At 48.6% G+C, this 13,459-nt stretch overlaps 1 protein-coding gene across 5 annotated transcripts in view; it reads left to right on the top strand.

Moving 5' to 3' along the window:
• The window catches only part of SLC2A9 (solute carrier family 2 member 9), a 224,015-nt gene that overhangs the window by 18,451 nt on the left and 192,105 nt on the right, over window positions 1–13,459 (top strand). For all 5 annotated transcript variants that reach the window (XM_003800182.3, XM_023519317.1, XM_012811639.2 and 2 more), the window contains one exon: window positions 9,148–9,308. In XM_003800182.3, coding sequence (XP_003800230.1) covers window positions 9,148–9,308 — 161 coding nt within the window. The remainder of the gene's footprint in view (window positions 1–9,147; window positions 9,309–13,459) is intronic.

Consider the following 13,459-nt stretch of genomic DNA (forward strand, 5'->3'; position numbering starts at 1 on the left):
AAAAAAAAAAAAAAGAACTCAAGAAAATCAGCAAGAAAAAAAAATCAAAATCCCCATTAAAAAGTGGCAAAAAACATGAACAGAAGCTTTTCAAAGAAAAGATAGACAAACAGCTAGTAAACATGAAAAAATGCTCAGTGTCACTAATCATCAGAGAAATGCAAATCAATATCACCATGAGATATCACCTAACCCCAGTGAGAAAGGCTTTTCTCACTGGGGTTAAAGGTGAAGCCGCACCTAATGTGTACAGTGTGCACTACGTGGGTGACGGGCACCCTTACAACTTTGACTCAAGCATTACAAAGCAATCCACAGAACCAAGTCATACCATGTTTCCCGGAAAATAAGACACTGTCTTATATTTATGTTTTCTCAAGAAGACACACTAGGGCTTATTTTCAGGGGATGTCTTCCTCTCCATGCTGAAATGCATGGCGTGGCTATGCAGCCTATCTGCATAGCCATGCCCATCACTAGGTCTTATTATTGGGGTAGGGCTTATATTTAACAAATGCATGGAAATCCTGCTAGGGCTTATTTTTTGGGTGGGTCTTATTTTGGGGGAAACACAGTATTCTGAGATTTAAAAACATCCTCAGTGCTCCTCCCTCCTAAGATATTTGGAAACCTTCTGGAATGCTGAAAATGAACATAACTCACCTCTGGGCACCAACTGTACACTTGGCTTGTGGTGGGGATTGTGTACTCATTTCATCCTTCTTACTGTCCTGAGAAGGAGCCATAACTAGCCTCCTTTATGGATGAGGAAATTGAGGCCAAGGGAGGTTAATGAGTGCAGGTGCTGGGGGTGGATGCTTCCTAAATTTCACAGCACAATTACCTTAATGTACGCCACCCGAGAGACTGTATGTTCTTTCCCTTCCTGTCTATCCTCCTCCCATCTAGAGTTTAAGCCCCATGATGACTTGAACATTGTGGTTTTCTTGTTTTGGTAGAGCTACCACCTAGAGTTACCACACTAGTCTGGCACTAGTATGCATTTATAGTAAATATTTGCTAAATGAAAAAATGGATAGATTTAAGTTTTTTTTGACTAGTATGGTTTTAGGGTGAATCTCCTAGCTCTCCTCATTCCCAAATTGCCAGTTCTGCCTTGTGTAAAGTTCTAGCACTGCCTCTACCAGCTTCGCAGACGGGATTTGCATCCAGCTTTGTCTAATTCCCAAGTATTCTTTCTTTCTGCTCCACTAGGTTGATCTGCTACCAAAGGGCTCAGCAAAGTTTCTGTGAAGATCCAGATAGTGCATGTTTCGCCATATGCTGGCCATATGGTCCTTGTTACAACTACTCACCTCTTTCTTTGTAGAGAGAAAGCAGCCATAGACAACGTGTAAATGAAGGGGCCATAGACAACGTACCAATAGAACATAGTGCGAACTAACCCGGTATTAGAGGTTTAAGGAAAGGGGGAGGGAAGCTCTCATAGCTCTCTGGTGTCATTAAGACCTCTGGCCGGCGGGCTGGCTGGATAGACAGTTCATCCATAGCCTATGCCTCTACAGTGGAAGGTCAATGTTTTGGCAGGTGTGTGTCTTCCAATATTTTCCTCTCTTTTTTCCCATGCATTGCTGATTCTCCAATTTTTCTGCTTCCAGAGATGAATTGTAAAGTCATAGTTGTACCTTTCTATCTCTCCACCTGTTCATCCATCCCTCCATCATTCAGCGCCCTTGTGAGAGGCTGTGCAGACTCCACAGCTAACTTGCAGCTTCCCACTGCACCATGGTCATTGCCGGATTTGCAAACAGTCAAGCATGCAGCCTGATTAGGCTAATCTGAGACCTGGAAAATGGCCTCAGGCTTATGCCATGTGAAGCCTTGACATTCATGATCCTGCTAAAATAACCTAGAATTATCAGAGTTGTGGTGGAAGATGTCCCCTCCAGACCTGCGAGCAGTCAGTGTCTAGACCCCACCCAAGAGCCAGTGAAGGCTGAGTGGAGACACCACAGGCTGTTCTCTGGGAACCGAGGTGGGTCTCTTCCTTAGGCAGCCAAGCAGCGGTGATGCAGGCCTAGGGGGGATGACACCTTCTGGGAAAACCAAGAATCAAAGCTCCTCCTACCCAGAGACTTTGTATAGCCCACAGAAGATTCTGGAAGCAGTGTTCTGAAGCAATGCAAGGTCTAAGCCACATGGACACTATGGAACCCAGACCCTAATCCAGAGAAGCCCAATGAAAACACAAACCAAGCCAAGAGGGGTGGGCTCAGGAGAGGCTGATCCACAAGAAGTGGCTGTCAGGTCCCAGGACTCAGGGAGTCCTCACGACTACAGGATGAACCACCCTGTCATGGACCTAAGAGAAAGCAAGCCTGGGCAGAAAGGCCCCTGGGGGTGGGCATTAAGAGAAGTCACTGAGAAGGTCACTGAGAAGGACGAAAGTTGAGATAAATGAGGGTGTGGAACAGGAGGCATGAGTGAACATAGAAATTAGAACGCGAACAGGGAGAACTGTGCTCAGGAGTACAGAGGGAAGGCGAGACTTTGAAGACCAAGTCCAAGGGCAGAGAGGGAGCAGGGTGCCCTGTTCCTGGCCAGCCGCCCAAGGAGGGAGCAAAACACAGCAAACCGTCCTTCCAAACAGTACTGATCACTCTGTTTTCCTGGTGTCTATCACCTGTACACAGGAGCTAGTGATGACTTCAGGGGCTGGCTGCCTAGAGGTAGAGAACACAGTCCTTCACAGAACTGCCCTCACACACCAGCTGCAGGCTCAGGGGTTCCCAGGGGACCCACACTTCTGAACATCTGGATGCAAATTTGGGGGTTCCCTCTGTCCCCTCAGGTTTGATAATTTTCTAGAACAGTTCACGGGACTCAGGAAAGTACTCTACTTACATTATAGTTTTAGTATAGTAAAAAATGCAAACCAGAATAAGTCAAAAGAGGAGATCGCCGGACAAGATGTGCAGCAGTTCCAGATGCAGTGTCTAGTACTCTGTCTCCATGGAGACAGGACTCATTACCGGACCCCCAAGTACACTGATGTGCACCATTCTGCACAGAGTGTTGTCTGCCAGGAGAGCACACAGGATTCAGTGTCTGGAGTTTTTATTGGGGTTTAATTTCATAGCCAGGCCAGGTTGAATCGCTGGCCACAAAGTTGGACTCAATCTTTAGTTCCCCTCTCTTTGGAGGGCGGAAGGGCTGAAGGGCTGGTATCGCTTGACTCAAAGCCCCAACACTCAGCCACATCGGTGGTCTTCCTACCAGGGCAGCCGCCCACGGTATTTCCTTGCATGTACCATCAGCTGAGGCTGAGAAGCCCATCATGATAACAAGGACCCCGCTATCACTCACGATATCGCAAAGCCCAGCCAAATTCTTTATCATACAATTGTACATTATACAAATGTATTATAATAAACATAAAAATACTCCAAAATATTTCTCCAATGAATTAGTGAGTGAGAGAAGGAAAGAGTGAAGAACAGATGAATGAGAGCTCTGGGAGGTCTGACGTATCACCTCACTCCCACCCACATAGATGAGGACTGATTCGAAACAACACCAGCATCTACAAAAAGAATAGATTGGACAGTTTGGCTTTTATAATGAATTACTCACCTTTCCAGTGGTTTGGGGTTGGCAGTGTTTTATCTCTTGGAAGGGGGTGTACAGAGTCTCAACGCCACCCACACGCTGGTATTGAAGCCCAAGATTGCCATAGAACAATTTGACTTCGCACACATTTCTCAGCAGAAAGGGCATATTTTATCCTTTCCCTCTCCCTGCTCCTCCCCTAAGGGCAGATAAACAAATGATGATAAAAAGTAAAATCAACATTTGTCTCTACAGGGGTAGAGCTTTTCCAATTAGCCACAATGTAAGAAGCCAGTCAGAGAAAAAATTCTGATGGAGCAGACAGAGGAGCACATTCTCTCACTGCGTCCCACCCCATGTCCGGCCTTTCTAGAGAAGCTCGGCCCCAGCAGGCATTTCCGTGTGGCCCGAGGCCTGGAAGGAATGATAAACTTGTCTTGGGTCAAGGCTATCAGTACAGGCAGGTTCAGGGGAGGCTGAGAGGGGCTCAGTTAGCCTCTCAGTGGGAGAAGCCGAGATTACAGCAAGACTCCATGCATTTTGTCATGAAATGTCTGTTTTTGAATCCCAGAGTTCTTCCCCCGTACTCCTTTCATTCCTCTCATTTTTGCCTCACTTTGTCTTAGTAGCTATGAAAGTAACAGTCTTCTATTAGAAAAAGAAAACAGCATAGAAATTTAATAATGCAATTCTGAGTATGAATTTCCTTCTGTGAGTGAAGGATAGCACGGTCTTGTGATACTGATATTAACCCCATTAATATTAAGATATTGATATTAACCCTGTTTCACAGGTAAAGGGGAGACTAACCAGCCCAAGGCTGCTCACCACATTGCGGGGGCCTGGGTCTGGACGCAGATGGTGAGACCCCAGGCCCCACCCACAGGCCACTTCCAATGATTGATCTAAGTCCATTCTTTCCCCAAAGTCATCTGTATGTGCTGTTTAATAGGCTCTTTCCTCAGAGAGAGGGAAGGAGGGAGGGGGTGGGGTCTTGGTGGGTGCCACACCTTTTGGGGCAAGACACGATTGTAAGAGGGACTTTACCTAACACATGCAATCAGTGTAACCTCGTTTCTCGAACCCTCAATGAATCCCCAACGATAAATTAAAAAAAAAAATAGGCTCCTTCCTTTGTCTTAGTATTTATATTGTAAACATCTTTTTTTTTTTGAGACAGAATCTCAAGCTGTCCCCCTAGTAGAGTGCCATAGCATTACAGCTCACAGCAACCTCCAACTCCTGGGCTCAAGCGAGTCTCCTGCCTCAGCCTCCCAAGTAGCTGGGACCACAGGCGCCCGCCACAACGCCTGGCTATTTTTTGGTTGCAGCCATTATTGTTGTTTGGCGGGTCCGGGCTGGATTTGAACCTGCCACCTTAGGTGTATGTGGCTGGCACCTTAGCCACTTGAGCCACAGGCGCCGAGCCGTAAACATTTTTCTATGTCTCTGTGCAGTGCTGTGTTACCTAGATGACCCATCTTCCTGTCGTGGGCCACTGAGGTTGTTTCCAATTTGTCCCTGTTTACACTGGGAGCTGTAAGTTGTTGTTTGGTTTGGTCTGACCAGAGCCAACAGAGCCACTGACTGGGGACAAGGGGCCTTTCCTGGGCCATTGGTTTTGGGGTGTCCCACCCAAGGGAGTTAACCTCACCCTGCTCCATGCCCTAGAGGTCTCAGCTGATTAGGGATGGGCAGCCTGCATCTTTGCTTCAGAACTTTTTCATTATGTAAAGGTCCCCTGAGAAAAATGTGTTGGTTGCATTGTCCTGATGGGGAAAAGCCCAGGGAAGCTCGGCTTGGTGAGGCAGGATCGTGTTTGCTGCAATGGGAGAGCAGAGACAGCTGACACAGCAATCTGCGAGGTGGGATGGGAGACCTTGGAAGGGTGTGTTGCCTGGCACTGCAGGTGTGAACAAATGGACAGGCACAACTAGAAACATCCTGTTTCTGACCCACAGGGGAGAGACCCAGAGATTTACTGGGCACTTCCTATATGGCAACAGTATTCAGGGGCCTTCACACACCTCATCTGGTCCTTTGACCAGCCCCTCTCTAAGCTAGTGGCCTTGTCACCGTGACTGATCAGCTCTTGCAGACACGCTCCTGCTGCCTCCAGCCTGATTTTTAGCACCATAAGCAATTTGGCAGTAATGGGAATGCTTGTCCTTTCCATTCTGACCCATAGGAGGGTGTGCCAGAAGGAGTGGGAAATGCCATCTCAGTTCTGTGTGAACACAGTGTCCCTTGTGAGCATAGCTGTGTGACCTCTCAAAAGAGTGTTCAGCAGGAGAAAGGTGCGGGTTCAATAATTAAGGCTCAGGTTTAATAATTTGAATAATTAGGATTCGGGGAATGCACCCACTTTTCTGCTGCTGCCTAGGACTAAGTAGACAATGGCATTTGCCTTCTTCATGTCCCATATGACTAGACCCAAGGGTGGGGCTGGTGTCCTCATTGGGAAGGTGGGTGTGGGGGAGCCAGGAGTCGCTGGAGGTCTTACTCACCTGACTGCTGCTTCCACTAAGGTGTCCTCCCCTGTGGTGTTCAGTCTTCATGCTGAAAGCTAGACGTGGGAACAACATATTTTCAGGTGTCTAGAGGTACAGAGCCCTCTTACCTACCCTGGCAGTTGGCTGGACTCCTTCAGGGCATCACACAGTGAGGAGAGTAACACACACATATCCGCAGACGGTCCTGTCAGGCCCAAGTGGACGCTGAGCGTCTTCCTCACGACAAGGGAGGAGTGGCAGGGACCCCAACAAGCCCCCTCCCCCCCAGGATAACGCACTGGGATGACTGACAGGTCTCAGCCCAGCACACAGTGGTGCTCACGGCTAGAATTGATCACACTGACGGGGAAGGATGCACAATCGGCAAAGAGGAAGGTTTGGGGAGAGTCAAGGCCTCTGCCCTCACCTGCCTGAGAGTCTTACTGTGGAGCCTCATGGGGTGCGTTTCATTCACTCACGTGAAATCTGTCCACCAAGAAGACCCACTAGGAGCTCAGAGTCCAGGGCTTTTACTGGGGGCTGGTCACAGAAGCACCCTGTTCTGTACCATGCACTCTAAGTCTGCACGTGAAGTAGCCTCACAGATCTCAAGCCCAGTGAATGTTTGTGCAACAAATTTGCTGAGCAACTTTCATCACCTGACTTCAGTTCAGAAAGGCCTTTCACCATGGCCACTGAGAAATTCACACCTGGGACACAAAAATTTATGTGCTAAAAGCATCACTTCGAAAACAGCTTCCAGGGAACTTTTTTTTTGCAGTTTTTGGCTGGGGCTGGGTTTGAACCCGCCACCTCTGGCATATGAGGCCAGTGCCCTACCCCTTTGAGCCACAGGCACCGCCCACCAGGGAACTTTTGAGAAATGTGTTTCTGTAGTGGGCCCAGGCCATTCAGCAAGTCTTCATCCTTCTTTCTTATGCAGCTTTCTGGGTCTCTGTCTGCCATTTCCCATCAAAGTAAGACATCACTGCAGAGCCCCCAAACAGACAGTCTACCAAGTGCTCCTTCCCAATCGCTTCTTCCTTCATCCCCTGAGGTAGCTCTGACCTGACATCCGAAATAGTTTTTTCTTTGCAGTGTAACCATCTATATATTCTATAATCCCCCCTCCCAACACTTTTAATTTTGGGCATTTTTAGATTTTGTATATGGAATCATCCTGTGTACATTCTTTTCTTTCTGGCTTCTTTTGACCAGTATTATTTTCATGAGGTTTTCCTAGGTGTGTTGGTACATGGCTATAATTAATTAGTTATAATTGTGGCTGTGTTTTCATGTTACGGCTAGTCCACAATTTGTTCATCTGCTCTTGTGTCTGTGGGTGTCTGGATTGTTTCCTGTTAATATGAGCAACACTGCCAGGTAGGGATATTCATGTAGGGATATATCATGTAGGTAGGGATATTCTAGAGCTATAGCGGGAGGTTTTCAGGGGAGATTAGATATATTCTAGAGCTATAGCGGGAGCTTTTCAGGGGAGATTAGATATATTCTAGGGCTACAGAGAGAGTTTTTCAGGGGAGATTTTTTGTTTTGTTTTGCTTTTCTTACTGTTTTTAGAGGTAGAGTCATTCTCTATTGTGCAGGCTGGAGTGCAGTGTTGTGATCATACTTAAAATAGCCTCTAACTCCTGAGCTCAGACAATCCTCCTGCCTCAGCCTCCTGAGTAGCTGGGATTTGAGGCTTGTGCCACACGCCTAACTTTAGAAGTAAATTTGCTGAGTTGCAGGCTATGGGCATCTTTAACTGGACTGGCTGATGCCAGGTGTTTTCTAAGATAGCTGAACAAGTTAAACTCCCCCTGCAGAGGGTGCAGACTGTTCATCGGTGCTTAGTCTTACCAGAACTTAACTTTGAAAGTTCTGAGGTAGCTGTGTCACGGCCCATTACTTCACTTCCAGTCCCCGGCTTCCTTTCTGACTCACTCGTGTGAGTTTCAACTTGCTCAGCTTTGTTGCTGGGAGAGCTTCATTTCTTTCTGTCTGCGCAGATTTTACATTTCTTGATTTTTGTGTATCTCAAAACTTTTGTAATGACCCATGTACATGGGGACTGTGTGTTATCTCCATTCAACTACTAGGCACTAATGGCCCTGAGAGGTCAGTGTCATCATTCCCATCTTGCAGATGAAAAAATCAAGGTTCAGGTGGTTTAAATCATTAGCAAATCATCAGACTGGAGCCCGGTGGTGTGACCGGACCCTCAGCTTTTCCTGCAGTACCACGTACTGACTCTGCTGAGGCTTGTGTAATGCTACTGGGGAGAATGGCAGCTGTGCAGATCCTGGGGGTCACCCTCTCTCGGGAGCTTAGTGCCAGGACCTCAGTCTTTGGTGTACGCCACAGTCACCTAGTCCCTATCCAAACCCACTGAATCAGAACTGACCAGAACAGGGATCTGGGGATAGGACGTGCCATCCCATGATGGTTTTAATTTGTGTTTTCCTATTGACTAGTGAGGTTAACCATTCTCTCAGTGCCTTACTGGTCATTTGTATTGTCTTTAGTCTTTTGCCAATTTTTAATTGTATTGTTGCCTCCTTATTGATGTATTAGAGCTCTTTATATATTGCAGATCATACTTATATGTGTTGTACATGTTACCTTTGCCTATGACTGGTCTTTTCATATTTTGATGGTGCCTTTAAAAAACAGAAGACTTAAATTTTGATGAAATCCAAGTGACCATTTTTTCCTTTCATGGTCAGCGTTCCCACATCCTGTGTCCCTGCTTATCTCAAGGGGCCTCTTCTGTTAGGTATGTGTGCTTGTGACACACTTCCAGGAATGATGGCTGCATCAAAAGCCTAGGGACAGAGCTGACTTCAACTCCCTGCTTTGTCACTTACTGAGCAAGTCACTTTGTCTCCCTGAACCTCAATCTCCATATTTGCAAAATGAGGTAAAAATAGGGACTATTTCCAACATTTGTTAGGAGAGGCCCGGGAGATAAAGGTCAGACTGAAGTTAGCACGGCACTGTGTACGAGCTGCTTGTTTCCTGTGCTGGCTTCCCCAGCTGCAGGCAGCAGAGGGGAGTGACACACTGTGTTGTTTGTTTTCAGTACATCAAGGCCTTTTACAATGAATCATGGCAAAGAAGGCATGGACATCCGATAGACCCGGACACCCTCACTCTGCTGTGGTCTGTGACCGTATCCATATTCGCCATCGGTGGACTTGTGGGGACGCTAATGGTGAAGATGATCGGAAAGGTTCTCGGGAGGTCAGTAGGGCTGTCTCTTTCCTGAGGTGTCCTCCATCACTTCCCTAATACGTTTGTCACAGTCAGGTGCCCAGCAAGCAACAGAGTTCCACTTACATACCTCACCCGCAGAGATTCTAATGCCCGAGTGGTAAGGGAGGAAGCGGGATGGCAGAGCCTGGGGGACTGAAGCCACCAACCCCAGGCTGAAGAGGAGAGGTGTGTGGAGGGATCCAACTATGCCAGGACCCTGGTGCCCAGGGGGAGAGGAAGAAATACCCTGACCCCCTCTGCTCCCAGCATCCAACTGGCCGCAGGGGGCTCCCGCTGGCCAGACCTGTTGATAGGCAGAAAATGAGGAAGGCCTGCTCCCAGGGCACAGGGACAGCAGGGCTGTGGGTGGGCCCAGGGGAGCTCGCGGCACGTGGGGCAGCCCCACCTAAGCAGTCTGGCTCTTAAAGAACCTCAGCCGCTTAGACCGGCTTCCTTCATACAGCTCTCTGATCATTTGTTTAATTACTTCCTGACGGCCAGACGTTTAGGTTACTTCAAATTCTTTTACATTACAAAAGAGGCTACAACGGGAATCAGAAATGCCACGTCAGAATTGCCCAGCAGGCCCTCTGCACTCAGCTCCGCCTTGCTTCTGAGCTTCCTTCCTCACTACTTTCAGCAGGAGGCCTTCTCTCAGAGCAGACTGATGTATCAACATGTTTCCCCCAAAGTATTTTCTCTGCATCTGTGCCGGTAACAGCCAGCAGCCCCCGGGAGCTGTTGAGGGTATGGAAATAGTAGAGCCCCTGGAGCATCCCTGTCTGAACTTACTGCCTGGCCTCAGTCAAGCCATTTGATTTATTTAATCCTCAGTTTCCTCATCTGTAAAATGGGTGATTCTCATCCACAGGGAATATTAGAAGCATAGACAAAACGAATGAAGGGAGAATGGCCATTAGTGGTAGCTCAGTAAATAGAAGCTGTTGTCATTCACCATGTTATTCACTGTCACCCTCATCACCACCTTGACATTGATACATAGTAGGTGCTAAACACATCTCCATATTGTTTTGACCTTTGTTGGTGAGGAGGTTCATCAGAAAATCTCCAGCCTTGGGGCTACAGGAAGGGTCCCCACCCATATTCCTTCACACGCTGCCTCACAACCTAGCAGGGAGAAGGTTAAGGGCGATGATGTTTCAGAGCAGATTTTGCAGGGGTTGGGGGAGGAAGCCATCCTGAAAACATTTGTGCGGTGCCCTGGTCAGCTGGGGAGGCAGTGAGATTGTCCTTGCCCTGAGGCTATGGTCAGGGCAGTACCTAGTGGGATTCAGTAGCAGGGGAGTACAACTCTCATACAACATAGCAAGAGATGCCATTTTCTGAAGTTCTCCAGTGTTCTGGGCACTTACACACTCTCTTGTTTAATTTTCTCTTCTCTGTGGAGTTTGTAAACAGGGAATGAGAGGTCAGAAGGGTTACGGCCTCTGTGCAAGCTTAGCTAGCTCTGTGGTGGCTGAGTTTAGGCTGGGACCAACTCATGATGGCCTCAGAACGCTGATCTTTCCCCTATGCTAAGCAGATCTTAATTAGGGTCTGGGTGGCAGTGGTACTGTAAAATTCACACCTGTTTGACCAGAGGCTAGCATCAGATTGGCACTACTGGCCAAGGTCCTTGAGGTGCGGTCACTAAGCCTCTGGCCCAAGCCACACCATGTCCACAATCCTCTCACCTGTCCCAGCTAAATGGAGCCACCCCCCCCCCCACCAGTTCTATACCTGTCTCATACCTGGACATGGCACTTACTCCCAAGGCTGGTCCTTCAGGAGGCTCTGAACCAAGCAGATGGAGGAGGGAAAGGAGTCTGGGGTCAGGGCTGGAGCGCAGGGTCTGGCATCCTGACTACCGCAGGGCCAAGTGTGATGGGGACTTTGCTCCTGCTTCTCAGCCATGTTTTTCTCTCGTGTAAAACAAGACCAAGGAAAGTAGCTTTACTCCCCTGCCGATCAGAGAGGCAAAAAGAAAAAAAAGAAAAAAGGGCAAGTGACAGAAAATGTCTTTGAAAACATCTTAAATCTCTCAGTGATGGAGGAGTCCTCCTGTCAGCCCAGGGGGCCGAGAAGTGAGGCTGCAGAGAGAGCAGATCAAAGGATGGTGGTTGTTACGTCCCAGGCAGCTGCCAATTGCTTTTTTCATCATTATGGGTGTAGAAGTTGAATTGGGCTGTTCCAGCTTGATTAGTAGCTGAGAAAGAAGCAAAAGTAGAAAGAGGAAGCTTCAATTTATTCACTACTGGTGCTTGACAGATGATATATCATTTACTTCTTAGAACTCTCTATCTTACTATTGTCCCTACTGTACAAATGATGGGGCCAAGACCCTGTGCACAAGGTTACAAAGAAGGAGATTGATGTGGAATTTGGTTCTGGGACGGCCTGACCACAAGCCACCATTCTTCCTATGAGATGATGCTGGTTGGAAGCTCCTTCTAACGCCATGCTGCTCCTGTCCCACCGGGGCTGTCGGGAGGAAGAGGAGGCTGGCAGTGTGAGAGGCTGAGGACAATGCCCGGGCAGTCTGGTGGGTCAGTGGAAGGCACTCAGAGGTGTGGCTGGGAGAATGTTCAGGTAGAAGTGTGGTCCTCGAAGTTCAGGACGCACAGGTCTAGCTGTGGGGCTGTCCCTAGCTAGGGAGTGTCAAACTCACCTGTGATTTGTGAGAGAAGTGAGGATAGGGAGCATGGGGCCGGAATACCCCTGAAGGTGGGAGACACTATATTACCTTACCTCCCTATTTGGTATCATCTACCCTTTGCTGTGGGGCCACAATGGCAGAACACCCCTTCCCTTGTGAGACAGGACAGCGACTATGTGTGGTGCACAGAGGCCAGCCCTGGGCCCAGCTTAAAGCCTGGGCTCTGCTCTCAAAGCTCATGGAGCTGCCTATGAGTTACTGCAACTCTCTGAACCTCATTCAGTTCACGGTGATGTAAAGATACAGTCACACAATGTCAGAGGACTGCTGTGAGGAGTCAAGGAGACAGTGGACATAAAGTGTCCATCCAGGCAGCTAGCACAGCCGGCGCCCATTGCGTTTGCCGGTATGGCCGTTGTTGGCATCACCACCATCGTCAGCTCTTCCTGAGATGGGACATTCCATTGCTTGACCAAGCCAGTCATGAACATGCCCTTCAAGCTGCACGCACATGACCCGCCTTACACGTGCTACTGGATCCAGTTCTTCCCCGTGGTGCAGAGCAGAGAAAGTTAGCAAGAAAACACAGGGGCCACGTGGGCTTTGCCATCAGGATCCTGGGTCAGATTTTTGGACTGGCCACATGAACACATTCATATGTGCAGCAGACAGTTTTGAGTGTCTACCAGGAGCGAGGCACTGTTCTGGGCATTTGGAGTGATCATCTCGGGTTCACGATAGGCCAAAGGGAGGCAGGCCGGGCATGATGGGTAAAAGCAGAGGATGGCAGGAGGGCTGGGTTCCAACATTTAAGACGTAGAGAGTTGGCACATCCAAAACATGAAGCTTCTTTGGTACAAGATGTTCTGGCATCATTGATTTGTTTTATTGTGGACACAACCCATTTGGCATTACAGAGGCATGGGCAGGGGAGCAGGGTGAGGAATCACGATAATCTCTGCTGCTGTCCCCACTGCCTGCCCCGCAGCTGAGCTCTCCCAGGACTTTTTCTTTCCTTCTGTTGCCTCACTCAGCATTTGGGCTGTAATCATGTTTTGACCTTTCTGTCTGTTCCCTGAAAAGGGCCCTCCTCGGGGTTAGCACCGAGTGCACAGGTGGGCAGTGGCATTGGGCACAGCAGCTCGCAGGCAGCAAGCCAGCAGTGAGTGTAGGGTGCCTGAATAGGATGGGAGGTCGTGGGGAACGCTTGACTTTTCCTATCACGACTCTCCAAAGTGGCCGTCCTGCATCTAAGTGTGTTTGCAGACTTTGTGCTCCTTTGTGCAAGAAGAGGTATTCTGCACCTTTCTATGTGCCAAGTTTTCAGGGGTGAGCAAAGCTGGCAAAGTCCCTGCCCCCTGGAGGGCGCAGTCGAGTGCAGCACACAGACAAGTGGCAGGCACGTGTGGTGCATCACTGGGCCTGTGACAAGCACTGCTGAGGGGTGCAGGCATGTGTGGTGCGTCACTGGGCCTGTGACAAG

This window comes from Otolemur garnettii, unplaced genomic scaffold (genome assembly GCF_000181295.1).
Source record: "Otolemur garnettii isolate 467f Iridium unplaced genomic scaffold, OtoGar3 scaffold00171, whole genome shotgun sequence".
Classification (NCBI taxonomy): domain Eukaryota; kingdom Metazoa; phylum Chordata; class Mammalia; order Primates; family Galagidae; genus Otolemur; species Otolemur garnettii.